Source organism: Caenorhabditis briggsae (assembly GCF_000004555.2).
Source record: "Caenorhabditis briggsae complete genome, chrV, whole genome shotgun sequence".
NCBI lineage: Eukaryota > Metazoa > Nematoda > Chromadorea > Rhabditida > Rhabditidae > Caenorhabditis > Caenorhabditis briggsae.
In genome coordinates this window covers 533,794-551,378 of record NC_013488.2, presented here as the reverse complement: position 1 = coordinate 551,378, position 17,585 = coordinate 533,794, and the positions used below count along the sequence as shown (strand labels likewise).

The 17,585-nt window shown below is 37.5% G+C and overlaps 6 protein-coding genes across 6 annotated transcripts; 4 read left to right on the top strand and 2 right to left on the bottom strand.

Moving 5' to 3' along the window:
* Positions 1-77: 77 nt before the first annotated feature.
* CBG26876 lies at positions 78-1,528 on the top strand (the record flags this gene model as incomplete). The annotated part of the gene is made up of 4 exons (XM_045236512.1): positions 78-266; positions 526-978; positions 1,024-1,098; positions 1,145-1,528. The coding sequence occupies 4 exons, from the start codon at positions 78-80 to the stop codon at positions 1,526-1,528; spliced, it is 1,101 nt and encodes a 366-aa protein (XP_045099169.1).
* Positions 1,529-1,814: 286 nt separating this feature from the next.
* Positions 1,815-3,292, top strand: CBG11368 (the record flags this gene model as incomplete). The annotated part of the gene is made up of 6 exons (XM_002635094.1): positions 1,815-1,994; positions 2,253-2,339; positions 2,403-2,480; positions 2,589-2,864; positions 2,909-3,037; positions 3,083-3,292. The coding sequence occupies 6 exons, from the start codon at positions 1,815-1,817 to the stop codon at positions 3,290-3,292; spliced, it is 960 nt and encodes a 319-aa protein (XP_002635140.1).
* A 332-nt stretch (positions 3,293-3,624) lies between these two features.
* On the top strand, positions 3,625-6,389 carry CBG25138 (the record flags this gene model as incomplete). The annotated part of the gene is made up of 6 exons (XM_045236510.1): positions 3,625-3,804; positions 4,385-4,548; positions 4,739-4,873; positions 4,917-5,058; positions 5,103-5,231; positions 6,093-6,389. 6 exons carry the CDS (start codon positions 3,625-3,627, stop codon positions 6,387-6,389), a joined length of 1,047 nt encoding a protein of 348 aa, XP_045094549.1.
* A 1,588-nt stretch (positions 6,390-7,977) lies between these two features.
* Positions 7,978-8,034, bottom strand: CBG26875 (the record flags this gene model as incomplete). Its single annotated transcript, XM_045236509.1, has 1 exon — positions 7,978-8,034. One exon carries the CDS (start codon positions 8,032-8,034, stop codon positions 7,978-7,980), a length of 57 nt encoding a protein of 18 aa, XP_045099168.1.
* Positions 8,035-8,302: 268 nt separating this feature from the next.
* Cbr-str-131 lies at positions 8,303-9,722 on the top strand (the record flags this gene model as incomplete). The annotated part of the gene is made up of 5 exons (XM_002635096.2): positions 8,303-8,573; positions 8,620-8,698; positions 8,959-9,235; positions 9,311-9,439; positions 9,486-9,722. The coding sequence occupies 5 exons, from the start codon at positions 8,303-8,305 to the stop codon at positions 9,720-9,722; spliced, it is 993 nt and encodes a 330-aa protein (XP_002635142.2).
* Positions 9,723-11,260: 1,538 nt separating this feature from the next.
* CBG11371 lies at positions 11,261-14,793 on the bottom strand (the record flags this gene model as incomplete). The annotated part of the gene is made up of 8 exons (XM_045236508.1): positions 11,261-11,374; positions 11,428-13,102; positions 13,156-14,003; positions 14,049-14,205; positions 14,268-14,336; positions 14,381-14,661; positions 14,691-14,734; positions 14,790-14,793. 8 exons carry the CDS (start codon positions 14,791-14,793, stop codon positions 11,261-11,263), a joined length of 3,192 nt encoding a protein of 1,063 aa, XP_045094548.1.
* Positions 14,794-17,585: the final 2,792 nt, after the last annotated feature.

Genomic DNA, 17,585 nt, shown 5'->3' with positions numbered 1-17,585 from the left:
TCATTAGGATCTGAATTCTTTAGGATCTGTAGCCCCTTATAAAAACCTTCGTCTACCATCATTATGATTTCAGAACGATGGCTGTTCCTGTCTATCTTCACATTGTTCAATATTGTGCGTTTGTCATCGCAATTGTGTCTAATTGTCTTTTATTGCATTTAATTCGAATGCGAGCTGGAGCATCGTTTGGCAGATATCGCGTTCTGATGATCTCATTTTCGATTTATGCCATTGTGTATGCTAATATTGAGATATTTACTCTTCCAGTGAGTTTTCCTAGAAGATAATTGTTAAAACCAATGCTGTGCAAAACGCAGCCTCGGCCGGTCGGGACTCATGTCGTCGGTAGGTTACAGCGACGACATGGGTCTGTTCCTTTAGAAATAGGAAGATACTAGGGCCGCTAGGCCGCCGTACCCTACCTATCTCAGAAGTACTATTTTCAAAATATTGAACCAATCAGCAAATTCCTTCACCAAAACAAGGTCATAAGACCAGTCTCCTACAGTAACCCTCATTTTCCAGGTGATGTACATCCAAGGTTCCGGGATGATCTTCTATGTGGATAGTTTTCTCAAATACCATCAAAATGCAGGGTTACTAATTGCTAGTAGGCCACAACTTCCCAATTTTTTCCCAAATCAAAATTTCAGTTGTTTACTGCGGATGCCTAGCTCTCTGTATCTCCATGCTTTCGACTCACTTCATTTTCAGATATATTGCTGTTTGCAGGTGCCCCATTCCCAACTCAGTTTTGTCATTATCCAGTTTTCCAGACAACAAAATATCCAAATATTCAACGGAAACAAAATATATTTCCTTTTTCTTCCCCCATTCACTCTTTTCATCATTTGGGCTATAGAAATGTATACATGTTATAGACCGGAAGAGATCAAAAGGGATTTCTTTCGGAAAATAATAACAGATCTTTACGAAGAAGACATTGACCAGATTGCATTCATTGCACCGTTGTATTATGTGAGAATGACAATCTCAAAAAGAAAAAATATTTTAAAGTTTCAGACTCGCCAGAAAGATGGAAGTGTGCTCTATCGAATTCCAGATCTAATTGGATGCCTGATGAGCTGTGGAATAATGGTACAGTATGCGAAACCCACCATACCCGACCAATTTGAAAATTCAGGGTACCTGCTTCACAACCTGCATAGTTTGTGCTTATAAAACATATAATAAACTTCACGACGTTTCAATTCGAATGAGCAAACGAACTCGGTCACTCAGTAAACAATTATTCTGGAGTCTCGGTCTTCAGACTCTTCTTCCTTGCGTTACCCAGTACATCCCGGTTGGATTAGTCTTCGTACTCCCACTTTTTGAAATTGAAGTTGGAAAATATATCAATTTTGTCGGTGTCACATGTAGTTTGTATCCTGCTCTGGATCCATTAATTGCGATATTCATAATTGATCGATTCAGAAATTATTTATTGAGAAGGGAGAAAGCTTCAGAAGGAAAAATTTCGCAGATTTCCACATACAAATCCCAAAGAGATAGTTCATTAGCTTGATTTCAACCAAACAAATAAATATTTGTAACTTAATCTTTGCTTCCAACCTATTCAGATCTACACCAAAATGATTCATAAGCATATTTACTACGCTTTTCATTGTCATTTCTTGTCATTTGAAAGCAAATCTTAAGTGGAATGATTTACTATTCATCGCTAATATGAAATCGAATTTTGATTATTTTTTGCGAAAACTTGGATTTTCAAAAACAATTATCCTTGATTCGTAAGTATTTCTAATCCTATATAAATGCCGAAATACTACTACTAGCCCATACCCAAAAAAATGCTCTGGTTGCACATGATCCAATATTCTGGATTCGTCCTTGCTCAAATTTCTAACGCCACACTGGTATGGTTGATTCTTACCAAAGCCCAGAAATTGTTTGGAACTTATCGTCATGTCATGTGCACGTTTGCAGTATATTCTTTGGTTTATGCTTGGGTCGAAGTTCTCGCACAACCGGTAGGAGTAAAAATAATGTAAATCCTGTTATAGAGAGGTCACCACATTGCCAAGTTTCAGCCAATTTTTCTGGGTTCCTGTGCAAGCTATCAAAAATGTGTCGACTAATAAAATGTTGGTGATACTGTGATAAACAATTCATCAGTTGACCACTTTTTGATATCACTGACAGGAACTGAGATATATCAGTTCAAAGTTGGCGGGAGCCACTCTATTTTAGGTTTTACGGTCTAAGATTCTTTACAACACAATTTTCAGATCATGCACATCAAAGGGCCTTGTTTCATAGTATTTATGGAAAGTCCATTGAAATATTTCGGATGGATTGCTAATCATATTGTTTGTATGTTTTAAAAAATCTAGATTTTAAAAAACTTCTAAAAAATCGTAAAATTCAATCATTTAGGTCTCTATTGCGCTTCTTTTGCTTTGTGCATTTCCCTCCTAGCTGTTCAATTTTTCTACCGTTACGTTGCAATGTGCAGGTACGTTTGGTGTTCCTAATTCAATACACAACCGAAAATTAGACGGATCACTTCTTAGAACGCCTATCTTTCTAAACAATATACTCAATACCAGGAAAGCATTTTTAGACCGGAACTTCTTATGAAAATCGAGGGGTTCAAACTAATTTACATCTTCATTCCATGCCTTATCTGTTTCGTTTTATGGTTTGAATTTGTGTACTACGGGATGGCGAATACAGTCGAAAAACAAATTTACATGAGGGAAGAACTGGAAGATTATTATGAGGAGGATTCCACTCGGGTTGCATTCATTGCACCAATGTACTGGTCTATAGGAAGAGATGGGGAGAAACAATGGATTATTGGAGATGTGATTGGATCCATTGGATGTGTTTGTATCATTGTGAGCTGTCGATTTTTCCCAAGATTCTTTGAAAAACTTTTCAGGTTGCCTGCTTCTCAACCATCGTAGTCTGTGCATCCACTATCTACCTGACTATGAAAAGTTCCACGTGTCATATGAGTGCCAGAACATTGGAATTGAATCGTCAGCTTTTTGTGACGCTAACCTTCCAAGTAAGCTCAAAGAAGATGATCTGGTAATTTGTCAAAGAATTTCAGACCATTCTTCCATTTCTGATGATGTACAGCCCAGTTGGTCTACTGATCACTCTGCCAGTTTTCGAAGTTTATGTTGCCAGTCTAGCAAATATTGTTCCTGCGACTGCTGCGATCTATCCATCGCTTGAGCCTCTGATTGCAATAGTTTGCATCAAGGAGTTCCGAAGAACTCTCACTTGTAAATTCAAAATGCGTAGGACTGAAACGTAAAGCGATATTTTAGGCTCATCAGCAAGGAAGACTTCACCAGCTCATACAAAATATCTTACCAGCTCAAGTGCAATACTTTAAAGAGAGCCTTTTGAATTTTAACTTCAATAAAGGGTTTTTTTTCGATTTTTGTATTGAATTAACCAATGTAGTTTCGTTATCTTAATAAAACTTCGAAACAATAATTCAACCACTCTGCTTACCGGGAACTATAACCCAATGAAGATAGCTCGTTCTCCAATATCCGGTCTCATCCGGTACATCGTCTTCCCTCATCTTCTATTTTTTTTTCTGAAAATCAGTATTCGTTTCTTTTGAAAATCAGTAATAAGATGCGCGCTATTCACATCGCTCAATACACAGCTTTTGCTGGAGCTCAGATTAACAATTCTCTTTTGATCTACCTGATCATCACAAGATCCGACAAACAGTTGGGTGATTTTCGATACATAATGGGATGTTTCGCTTTATATGCTATATTTTATTCTTGGGTTGAGATTTTCACCCAGCCGGTTGGTTAAATTCTCGAGTGTCGCCGGCAACTTCTGGTTCAAAGTAGATCAGATTCCAGATAAGTCTACTTCTATGTAGACCCGACCAAACTCAAGCATACTTGTGAATTTCTGGGCCGGGCCTGAGGAAATTTTTAAGGCCCGGGCCCGGCCCGGAAGGCCCGGTAAAAAATTGGTCTTTTTGAGCCAAATTTTGAGATCTCAATACAATTTTCTCCATTTTTTTTCGGATTGTTTGTCTGTTTGATCAAAAGTATCGAAAAAACTCGAAAAAAATTTTTTGATCGAAAAAATCACAAAAGAGTCCCCCTTATATGCTTTTTGAAATTTACAAAACTTGTGGAATGACAGGCCTGCCGGGCCGGGCGGGGCCTCCGAAATTCAGAAAAAAAGCCCGGCCCGGCCCGTTACAAGTATGATGACAAGGTTCCGACCTTGCGTATTTCAATGTTCAACTTCCGACCAAAACCTGATCAATGTCCGTCCAACAGCCAAACCGCCTCTAAACTTCGGACCAGAAGTTACAAGCCGGCAGCCGAGTGGCATGAGTAATGATAGTAAATTAATTAAAATCTTTCAGTTGACATTCATTGAAGGACCAGCGCTAGGAGTGATAGTAGATAGTGGTTTAAGAAACTATAAAATGCTAGGGCATTACGTTGTGTGCCTTTTTTGTGCTTGTTTCGGACTTTGTATTACACTACTGTCGACCCAATTTTACTTCAGATATTTGGCAATGTGCAGGTACCGTATTTGATCTAATAGAAGCCCATCCAACGTTGAGCTCAATAATCTCGGTTCCTTCAAAAGATAGAAAAAAATCTGACTGATAAATTTTTCATCATAATGTCACCAATATTTTATCGGTTGACTCTCATAAGAACCAAAAAAATTGGGCTAATTTTAGAGCAAACATGGTAAGTGTGAATTTCAGGCCTAACAAGCTTGAAAGTGTGTCCGGAAGTCGACTTTATTTGATTTTTATCCCATCCCTCTTAGTATTCGTTGGTTGGTATATCAATGTTCTTATCGGAATGGCTGACACATATGAAAAGCAAAACTTTTTGAGGTAACACTGGAAAAATATTTTTCAAATATGTTTAGTGTCTCAGGGAACCTTTCCTAAATAACTTCTCGATCGACTCGTACCAAATAGCGTTTGTAGTTTGTATGCTTTGGACAATCGATCAGGATGGTGGGAAAAATTGGAATCTCGTTGATTGTGTAGCAGCATTAATCAATGTATTCATAATTGTGAGTTTGATTTTGAATTCAAAATATCTAACCAAGATTTCCAGGGATTCTGTTTTATTTTCATCCTGGTTTGTGCTAAAAAAATATACAAAAACTCGAAAGAATTCAAGATGTTTGTCAGCTCAAAAACCAAAGAGCTGAATCGTCAGCTATTTTTGTGCTTGATTTTGCAGGTATAGTATATTTTGACCCATTAAAATGCATTCATGGACTTCCTCTTTCTCAAATTCTCGATACACTAACTGTTTTCGTAAATATTCTCGTTTCGTTAATCTTTTGAAATCAGAAGTCTCATTCTAGATGACCGAACATAATGTGTAATCGAACAATAACTTAAGTACTGAATCATCTAGACTAAAATCAGAAGTTATAAAATTAACACAGGTTCTGACGTACCTGACGTACCCATGAAGTACGTAACATGAAAAAAAAGTAATTATGATCTTAGCAATAACAACAGTAGAGGACAAAAAAAAATGTACCCAATGACGAGTGTATTTTTTCATTCTGACCGTTTTTTTTGGTTTTATACCAGCTCACACTCTCCAGAAATATGTAGGTCCTGAACAGTGTACCAAAAATAAATTTTCATGAATTCTAAACGAGCATTTACTGAAATTTCGATGATGCTTTTCGAAATAAAAAAAGCCGAAAAAATCAAAGGGTCTCCTCTAATTGAAGGGCTCTTGTAACAGGAGGACGCTCCGAAGGTACCTTGGAACAATAAAACGGTCGTTCTACTATTTCAGGTTTTACGGTTTAGGCTCAATCCTGTGCAAAAACCCAACATTTTATCATAAGGACTGATACATTTTGTTAGATCAAGTTGAATACAATCGGTTCATATTCATTCGTACTATCTTTCTTTCTAGTCTCTGGCATATTTGCCTACACAGACACAAAGCAGAGATTACATTTTCTGTAAGATCTAGCACTAATATTTTCGGAAAAATTGGCACAAGTACGTCAGAAAATTTTGTCTGTTTATCATACAGAAAATATACAGTGCAATAGTACCCAATCCATTTTTTCAGACTTTGATCCCGTTCATCTTGATGTACTGCCCAGTTGGATTGCTCTACATTTTCCCATTTTTCGAAATCGAAGTCCGTTGGCTGGTCAGTATCCCAGCACTTTCCTGTTGTATCTACCCTTCCATTGAACCTCTGATTGCGATATTCTGTATCAAAGGATTTCGAAGTTTTCTTTTTGGTCAGAAGCCTTCAAGTCAAGTTCATTCAACAATAAATACGGTGACAGCGTTAACAAGAAGTATTGCTCCAAGATATACAGGGAATAACAAAGTTTTTATAATGGTTATGGGAACATGAAAGGAAGATACTAACAAGGGAACCTTTTAAGTTGACCTTCTAATTTGCATAAACTAATTTCACAGAATGAAAGAGCGTCCTTTAAAACCTATAAATCCGTTTTCATAATCTGCTTAAGAGACCTCTAAAGTGCTGAAATTTCAGTTTCAGTACCACAAAATAACAAAAAAGTACCAAAAAATCACTTTTTCAGTGTAAAATCAGCAATTTTCAAATGTAATTTTCTCTACTCCTAGGAGGTTTTAGAACTCGAAACTTTTTGTGTTATACTTGAAAAAAAAAGAAATTTTTTATTTCAATGTTTTTCAAAAAAAATTTCAAAACTGGAAACTTGGGCACACACAAAGTGTACGCAAATTTTGAAACGGTACAAAACTTTTCTGAAAAAAACACAAAAAGTTTCGAGTTCGAAAACTTCCTAGGACTAAAGAAAATTACATTTGAAAATTGCTCATTTTACACTGAAAAAGTGATTTTTTGGTACTTTATTGTTATTTTGTGGTACTGAAACTGAAATTTCAGCACTTTAGAGGTTTCTTAAGCAGATTATGAAAACGGATTTATAGGTTTTTAAGAACGTTCTTTCATCCTGTGAAGTTAGTTTTTGCAAATTAGAAGGTCAACTTAAAAGGTTCCCTTGTAAGAATTGGGGTTTTTCTTAATAAATCATTTGTTAATCACAGTGCTGAGCAATGAATCATCTTGCAATGGTATAAGTTACTGGAGTTCTCCCTGGATGATATCATTTGTAGCTGTTGTAAATGAGAAAAGGAATCATAACAATAATATTAACTCACCACTGAATATGATCTGCCTTGACAGATATTCAATATTAGTGTTTTGTTGATTGATGCTTCAAAAATAGAAGAAACAGAGAACACAACAGCTACGATAAAACCTGTAATAGAAGGGCTCCCAAGCTTTAAACTTTGAGGTATTCTTCCTCAGTCCTTGCCAAAGATATAAAAAAGTTTTCAATTAATAATTTGTTTATCATAATATATCCGAAGTATTTTTTCAATCAACACACTTTTGATATCTTTCACAGAAACCGAGATAAACTAGCTCAAACTCGCTAGGTATTCAGAATCAAAACGAAACATCTTTTACAGTAACCCTGAATGGAGGATCATACTAATTAAAAATCAGAAAAATATTAGACTTCTGTAAAATTACACCTGCTCTAAGATGAATTACAAAAAAGTGAGTGTCTTGAAATTGAAGTTTGGTCCCGTTTCTCAATTCGAAATGTTAAGTTTTTATAAAATTCCTGGTTTTGGATGCCCAGACGAGAAAATGCCACTTAACGATACTTCATTCATAAGTCCAAGAAAATTCGAAATAACAAGTCGAAGAATTACGGGATTATGTCATTGATAGTCACTTTTTGCCAGTTTTCTGTCTCTCAAATTTGAACTTAGGATCTCTGGATTTTCCACTGCAACATTGATTTTAGCAGACTGTTTGCCGCGCCCCCCGGCGCTTCAAACACCTTCATTTATTTATTAAAAAAATGATGGCTCAAAAACCATCAGACCAGTACGATCAGAATGCTCATCGAAACCTGATTTTCCGGTACATTTGCCGTTCAAAAAACAATCTTTTCAAAACAAAAAAAACAACTTTTTCTACAAGACCAACACATCTCTTCCCGCTTCATTTCATGTCTGTCTGATTCAAAATTGAGTATGAGTGAACTCATTTTTTTTTTAATTTCAGACTTTCTCTTCTGCTTTACCTGTTTTTCACTTCTTATGAATCACTAAACATCTGATTTCGATACTAATACAATCCCACTTAAAGCTACAATTCAGCCTTCTCCATTCCCCTCCTCCGGAAACCGAAACGCCTCCAATTCTGAGGTATAAAGTAAAAAAGTAACACTCGCAGTTTTCCAGTCCCATCAGAATAACATGATGTATCAAATTCTGCACTGTATTCAATTTGTTAGCTTCATTGTGTCCCAGTTTACAAATGGTTTATTGTTATATCTGATTTGGACGAAGGCTCGGAAGGTTTTGGGAGCTTACAGTTACCTGATGGCCACGTTTTCAATGTATGCAATCATGTATAACTATGTGGATGTGATTACACAGCCATTGGTAGTGATTGAGAAGCAAATGTATGTGGTTGTGAACCATGGACCGATTCGACATGTTCCTGTTGTTGGATTTATTTTCACTTGTGAGTTTAGACAAGTCAATCAGGCGTTTTGAATAACAATCTTCAGGCCTCTTCGGATCCTCATTTGGTCTTTGCATATCCCTTCTATCCACTCAATTCTTCTACAGATATCTTGCTGTTTGCAGGTTCATTTTTTCTTAGATTATACTTAAACCTCTGATAGAAGGGCACCCTTATTTTTAACTTTGAGCCAATTTTTCTCGGTTCCTGAAAAAGATTTGGAAAACTTGTCAGCGGATAAATTGTCTTAATTAACATCGCAAACCATTTATTAGTTGGCACATTTTTGTTATGTCTCATAGGATCTGAGTTAAACTCAAAGTTGACAGAGTGTGGAGGCTCTTCTATTACAGGTTTTCGAGTATCTAACATTGGTAATTTTCAGACCCAAATCTCTATCCTATTTGGAAGGTCGTCAGTTTCTTCTCATCTTCGTTCCAGCCCTATTTGTCTCTGTTACCTGGTTCTTTTTCTGTTATTTTGGTCTTGATATCACACCTGAAAAACAAGAAATGCTGAAAGGCCCATTCATGGACTACTATGGAGAAGATTCCAAAACAATGTCATTTGTAAGTGGACTCTTCTGGAGCGAAGACAAGAATGGAATGGCCCATTGGAATGTGAAGGATTGTGTTGGATCGCTTGGATTAGCAGGATTGATGGTAAATATTTTTCTTCTTCTATTTTTCGTCTTCTATTTAAATGACTAACTTCTTGGTATATCCTCTATTTTTCAGATAATTTGCTGCTCCACAATTGTGGTCTGCGCGGTGAAGACGTACAAAAAAATGAATGACGCCGGTAATTTGTTGAGTGATCGAACGAAAGAGCTCAATAGACAATTGTTTATCACACTCAGTCTCCAGGTAAACTACAAAATTCTCAGAACTTTCTGATTATGTCTATTTTCAGACTCTTCTCCCATTCATGCTAATGTATGGTCCAGTTGGACTCTTGTTTTTGTTTCCATTATTTCAAATCAACATCGATCTCCTGTCAAGCTCGGCTGCCGCATCAACTGCCATCTATCCAGCCGTCGAACCTTTGATCGCCATTTTTTGCATCAAAACCTTCCGAAAATCATTGTTCTGTTACAAAGGTAGAGGAAAAATCTCAAGTGCAGCTGCGTCGACAATCAGGAGCGCATGAAAATTGGTTTTTAAAGTACAATATTTTGAATTTATATTAAAAAATACTATTAGACAAATGTTATTGGTTTGTTTCGTATCGTGAAAATAGGTGAAATGGAAAAAGGTCGATTTCGGCTGTCCGAAGCTGGAAGGATATCTTTCGGAAATCGTTCATTTAACATACTTTCACCACAGGGACCAAGTTGATTCTACTTTTTCTATGTTATTGTTTTGATTTAAATCAAACGGCGTTAACAGTTTTTCGATATTTTTTTTTCGTTCTCAAGTTATGATGAAAAACAAAAGGTGTCCCATCATCAGGTTCAAACAAAAGTTTAGCTGTTTCCATCAAGTTTATCTACAGATGTGCCCTGTCACATGTTACGCTTCACCAAAAATAGGGGTCAGGCTCGGAAAATCGTAAATATTTTTGATTTTAGGGCCAAAATAGAAATTCTGTTCAAGCCGTTGATAAGATTACGTTTTTCTGATTATGTTAAAAAAATAGTTTGGCCGTTTCTATCAAGTTTAACTATAGATGTGCCCTGTCACATGTCAAAATTTTGCTTTTTACAAGATGATGATTTTAACAAATGGTACAGCATTTGAAAAATTGACTTTGTATGTCGCAGGATTCTATTTCAAACACTCTAGGCAAACGATACGCAAGTAAAAATCACAAAAACAAGTATGCCCCTCACCATACCGACCGCAGAAGACAACGAATTCAAAGAAGCCAAGTACCAAAAATCGATATTTTTCAGCATAACTTGTGTGAGCATGATTTCTCCCAGAGTATTGATATGTTTCTATAATAAATCAAATGTGTTAAATTCAATGGTCATAATGAAAAAAAAAGTTAACCTAGGATTTTTGAGATATTGAAAATTTTTTTGATTTTTTCGAAAAATCAATAATCCAATCAATAGGAAAAAAATCAAAAAATTTTATTCTCTAATGTTCAATTAAATGTCTATCTACTGCTTTTCAAGTTTCAACAAACGGACATAAACTGACAAAGTTATGATTTTTTGAAAATTTAGGCATTTTTTGGTACTTTTTGGACCATAACTCCCAAAAAAATTTTTTACCAACTATTCCGTTTGGAATCTAAAATAACTTTTTACGCTCTATCCAACCATATAGGTCTCGATTTTTTTCGAGGGTAACACTTGGGAGTCATTCCATGTAAAACTCTTAACCTCAGATCTTTTCCCAGCTGACAATTTTGCAAGACTAGTTTCACATAAAATATATATATACCTATCTTCCCCCACAACAAGAATCACATCGTCAAATACTATCTTGTCTGGTCTAATCTTTGTATTTTTGATGCTATCAAACGCCTGTTGTTGATTTTATCTTTGCAAAACCCCTTCACGTCTTCATCATGTGAAGTGGCGTCACTTTTATCACTTCCAAACTGGTTGAAGTTTTCAACGCCACCATCATAACAAAAGAAAAAAAATTATAAGAAAAAAATCCGTTTATTATGCCTAGTTCTACAAAAACAAATCAACAATAAAGCATTTGAATATGTACATGAGACCGTTGAGTTCACCATTTGACCATTTGCACCAGGGGGTTCTTTGGATAGTTGCGGATTCCAAATTTGCGGAACTCGTTGAACACCCAGATCCAGATTCCGACAATGACTGGGACGAGCCAGCACTGAAAAAAAACATATAATTTAGAGTATGATCACAAGTTCCTGGATTACTTACCTCCCATGGTGGTGGTGCGGATCCGAACACATATTGAACTCCAGGTACGAATGTGAAGAGGCAGATGAGAAGAAGGTCAATGATGACAGCGAGGATAGCGACGATGTTGGCCATTCCGTGGACGAAGATCGAGACACGACGAGTGAGACACATCCACAAGTGCCATGCTTGTCCGACAACCACAGCGATGTGGAATGCAGCTGCTGCCTGAGCAGCCATGTGAACTTGCTGCTCGGCATCCAGAACGATTCCACTTCCAGTTGTGAAGTTCGATGCTCCGACCTTGAAATGATCGTTGGCAGAGAAGGCAAGCTCCCATGGACGAATCCCATTGAGGTAATACGAGAGAAGATAGGCAACAACTCCTCCGACCGAGATGAAAATGGACATGAAGAGGTATGTGTAGGTGATGAGTCCTTTGGTAACCAAGTGAGTCTCCTTCTTTCTTGGTGGTTGCAACATGATATCGGCTTCTGGTCCTTCGTAAGCCAATGAGACAGCTGGTGGAATATCAGTGATCAAGTCAATAGAGAGAATTTGAACCGGGGTCAAACCGAGAGGAAATCCGAAGAAGAAGTTGAGCATTACTGGGACAAGTTCTGGCCACATGTGGGTCATGGTGTAGGCGATAGTCTTGCGGAGATTATCGAATAGAAGACGTCCTTCTTCAATTCCAGCAACAATGGAGGAGAAGTTGTCGTCGAGGAGGATGATGTCAGCTGCTTGTTTTGCCACATCACTTCCAGCAAGTCCCATTGCCACTCCCACATCCGCTTTTTTAAGAGCTGGAGCATCATTGACACCATCACCAGTCACAGTTACACATTCTCCTCTCTTTTGACTCTCCGTCACAATCAGAAGCTTATGTTCTGGAGTTGTTCTGGCGAAGACGATGTAGCGATGTTCTAAAAGTGCATCCCATTGTTTTTCAGTGAGTCCTGGAAGTTCTGGCCCAGTGATGACTGCCCAGTCTGACGAATTGGTTCGTCTGATGACCTGACGATGATGATCCAAATTGGTAACCTCTTCAGAATCAATCATTCCAATCTGACGGGCGATAGCAGTGGCAGTTGATTTGTGATCTCCGGTGACCATGTAAACTTTGATTCCAGCTTCCTTGCATGCTTTGATGGCTCTTGGAGTGTCATCTCTTGGTGGATCCATAATTGCACTCATTCCCAAGAAATCCCATCCATCCATTGGAACAGTGTTCGACTTCATGGAGAAGGTCGAGCTGGCTGGTGCACGGAACTTCTTACAAGCGAATCCAATGACACGACATCCTTCATCTCCGAATGTCTCGTAGGCTTCGTTGAAATCTTCCATTCTCTTTTCATTCAGTTCCATAGCTTCTCCGTCGATATTCAATGTTGAGCAACTCTTGATGAGAACTTCAGGAGCTCCTTTGATCATCAAAATAAACTCAACATCGGCGTTCATCTTTCTCCTGTCATCCATCTCGTTCCATGTGTTGGCTGTTGTGGCAAGAATCAGATGGTACTTTCTGACCGAGTTGAATGGAACTTCAAACACCACATGGAAGTTATCACGGACCTCCTTGGCATCCAACATTCCGGAAGCATATCTGAGAAGAGCAACTTCCGATGGATTTCCGGAAATCAACATCTCCTTGACTGGTTGACATCGGTAAACTGTCAGGTCCAATTCAGAATCACTAAAAAACAGTTTTATTGCGTTTTTAATAGTTTTTTGAAAACAACAACTTACACTCGTGGTGGACGAACTTTTGTCGTTAAGTTACTTTCGATTCTGGCCTTGTTACAGACACAAATAACACTTAGGATGTCTGAAAGTGGAGCGTCGTACCATCCGAGAGTGTTCATGGCATTGAGATTCCTCTTCTTTGTAGTACGTCCAGTGTTTTCAGGACGAGCACTGTTGTATGAGTTGTTGTACCACAAATCAGTGACAGTCATGCAGTTCTTGGTCAAGGTTCCGGTTTTATCCGAAGCGATAACAGTTGTGGCTCCAACACTATCAATTTTTTCAAGCTTCTTCAAAAACACGTTTTTCTTGGCCATTCTTCTCGCAATGATGGTCAGTTCGGTGGTAACTGTGGTTGGCAATCCTTGTGGAACATTTGCAATGATAACCATCAAAAAACCAGTAACAAATAGACGAATGACATCATTTCCTCCGTTGACGATGAGACCAATGGTGAAGATGATGGTGGCCATGGTGATAGCCATAACAGTGATGAATTGAACGAATCGCTCGATTTCAGTCTCAAATTTACATTTCTTGTCTTTTTGTCCGAGAGTCAAAGAAGCAATTTGCCCAATGACAGTGTTTTCTCCAGTGCGAATTACGATTCCATATCCTTCTCCATCCACACAGAATGATCCATTGAATGCGATATTGTAGGATTCAAAGATGGAAGTCTTCTCGTCGGCAGTTTTTGCGTTGAACTCCAATGGCTCAGCTTCTCCAGTAATCGAACTAGTTTCCAGGAAGAAATCCGTACATCCAATAATTCTCATATCAGCTGGAACCTTGCATCCGGAACGGACAACAACGATGTCACCAACAACAAGTTCCTCGGGGTTTATCATTATCTAGACGATATAATCATAGGATGGGTTAATGAACTTAAAACTCACTTCTTTCCCTTCTCTTATCACTTGGCAAGATGTTGGCATGAGGGTCTGGAAGGCACGGACCACCTCAACTCCTTTTTTCTCTTCAAAGAATGAAACGACACACATGAGGAAGACAATTGCAACAATGAAGATTCCGACGTAGAGATTCAAAGCATCGCTAGAATAAGAATAGAATTAGGAAATTATTTTATGACGAATTTTATAATATTCAAGACTTACGATGGATCATAGATGTAGGTCAAGAAGCAGAGAGCAGCGGCTCCAAACATGAGCAACCAGAGGAGATTTCTAAAAAATGATTCTAGAAAATACGATGTTTAAAGCTAACTTACTTGAACTGCCTGATGAACAATTGCATGTTACTGATGGTTTTTGGAGGTGAAAGCGCATTTCTTCCCTCAGTTTTCAGTTTGTGAGCAGCTTCTTGCCGGCTCAATCCTTTGGATTTCTTTGGTTCAACAATATCCACTTTGGATTGGTAGAACCTTTCAGAAAGTTGAGCAATGTGCAGTTGATGCTCGACGAAGGATCTGGAATGGTATATTCCGATGATAAGATGCTTTGATTCGAATATACTCACGCTGAAAGATCCTTGTGAGTGTTCTCCTTCATGCTGGCATTTTCAGAGTCTGCTCGGTTTGCTCCGCGACGATTGCGAAGCATACGAATCACCCCAAGAAGGAATCCTAGAAACGATTTCATTTGAAATAAAAAATACAAAGCTTAAATATTAACTCTTACCCATTTTGATTCAGACGAAAAACTAGAGAAAATCTGTTGTAGAACAAAAATGAAACTCGAAGTTTTCGACAAAATTTTCACACCGTCGAGTCGGAATATATACACAGACACGACGCCTCCTACCGTAGTTTTTCTTCTGACATCACTTTGAAGGCATTCCGAAGACGTCGGGGGGCGCCCCGCCTACACTGTGTTTTAGGTTTGACTATTTGGAAAGACCAAGAAAGAACAACTGGAGGAGAGAAGAAGATGAATATGAAGAAGAGGAGGAAAGAGATAGTGTGTGTGGTGGAAAAAGTTATCATTTGTGGAATGAAGTCGGACGAATGTTTGATTTTTCAAAAAGAGTTCCTTTGAACGTCTGGACTTGAATTTTTGAAATTATTTAAGGAGGACCGAATACCGTATTTGCTCTAATACATAGAAGTTCACCCAAACTGTCAATTTTGAGATGAATTATCTCGATTCCTGTGAAAGTTATCAAAATTTCATTAACTGATAAAATATTACAGATATTATCATCGACTAGTTTACCAGTTGACGAATTTTTTATATCTTTCACAGTAATCGAGATAATTGAGCTCAAAGTTGACTGTTTGAGTTGGCGTAACTCTGTGAAAAAATGAAAAGACAACTAATTGTAAACTTTTCCCCATGGGGAATCATGAGAACTTTGATAACCGACTTATATCTATTCTTACTATCAGTCTAATTAACCAACCAACTCACATATCAATTATATTCTATGTGTTCGAAAAGTTTGTAGATCACAGCTCCGGTTTTCAAGCTTACTGTAAAGCCTGTATTTCAAGGGCCCTCAAGTTTGAGCTCAATTATCTCAATTCCTCTGCAAGATATCAAAAATGTTTTAACTGACAAAACACTTCTGATTTTATGATTAATATTCTATCAGTTGACAACTTTTTCATATTCTTAACAGGAAACGAAAATCGGCTCAAAGTGAAACATTAGTGGGTCGTTCTATCCCAAGTCTTTAGGTACTTTGTTTTAAGAGGTGCATTGTTTAACGAAGTGTGCTCTAGTATCAGCATGAGAAGTTTCATTTATATTTTTAGTTTTTTTTTTACGAAACATCATTAGTCTTCGTTTTCATAATCTTCTGAAGTGTACTCTACCTGCACCCATCTGCACCCTCAGCCATCACATCTGCCTCTGACCTGTTTTCAAAATTACACAGCTGGTCTCAATTTCCTCACAAACATAATGTTTTGTTGATTAAGCCAAAGAAAACCTTGAATACTTTCATTCTTTGTTTGGCAAGAATCTATTAAGAGGATTACGGTATTTTCTCGCCGTTTTAACCTCTTTGTTTAGAAAGTTAGAGTCAACAACACAAAAAGAAATGGTACGTGTGGTTTTCAGGTTTTGATTCAAGATTGAGAAGGCAGAAAATAATCATAATTGATATACACAAACTATGATAAAATTAGATTGTCTGGGTGCCATGCTATTGAGGTGCCTATGTATTACCGTATTTTTCTCTAATTGAAGCCAGCCTAAGCCGTCAGCTTTGAACTCAATTATCTCGATTCCTGTAAGAGGTACCAAAATTTTGCCAACTGATAAAGCATTGGTGATATTATGATAAATAAATTATCAGATGACTAACTTTCGATATCTTTCCCAGGAATCGAGATAGTTGAGCTCATCGAGCACGTATTGGGTGGGCTTCTATTAGTGAAAATATGGTACTTAAAATTGGGTTAAACACTACAATAACTGTGAAAGTTGAAAAAAATTTGGAGTTTTTTCAAAACTGTGTGAAACGTTACTCTCAAAAATCTAAAAAAAAAACTTTTGGCCTCCTAACTTATCTCATGGAATCTCGGGACCGACGTCATCCGTCAGTGGACCTCATCAAAATTCGAAAAAAAACATTAAATGCATATTTTTCTGTATTTATAGTGCAAACAACCAGATGTTTAGACTCGCAACGCAATCGATCATCTACGAGAAATCCGAATTCAAATGATGTCAAGCTAAAAGAATCTACCAAGATCATACAATTGCTTCTGGCTATCTCGAATGTTTGATTTCCATTTTCTTGCAACTGTACACGTCATCAGACCAAAAAGAAGGCTATTGCTATTTGCATCCAGAGTTCAAACTGTGAGACCTTCTTTGTCTCCTAATCACATCATATTTTGGAAGGTGTTTCCTAGAATCTTCTCCTTCTTTTTTTCTTCTTTTAGTTTTCGATCTATTAACGTTGTCGCAGGGGTGTCAAAAAATGTCCTCACACCTGATCGAGAAGACAAGGGAAAGTATTGAGAAGACTTTATTACGAAATGATATCATCCTCTCCCCTCTTCTTGTTCTTTTTCGTTCCAAGTGTGAAGATTAGAGAACCAAAAAAAGGGACACAGTGATTTCTACGTCATCAGATTGATATGATATCACCGAAATGTTTTGTTAAGGATGACAGATAGAAGGCGTCAAGAAAGTCAGAGTTCATATCGGAAGTTGGTAGGAAGAATTGTATTCCTTGTTCACTTGTAAAAATTTCAGTTTTCTTTATTTTTACGACTTATGTGGGGCGAATACAGACATGTTTTTCTTTAATTCAGTTGATCAGGTGGTGGATTCATTACTGAAATTATGATTCTCAACTTTCTATACTATCCGGGAGGACTTCCTTGACGAAATTGAGTATACACTTTGGTTACAAAACTTTGAAATCTAAACAATTCAAATTCCCATTTTCACACCCATATCGTTCGAGTTTGGAATCAGCACTTAAATACCGTAAAACCTGTACTAAAAGGGCCGACCCCT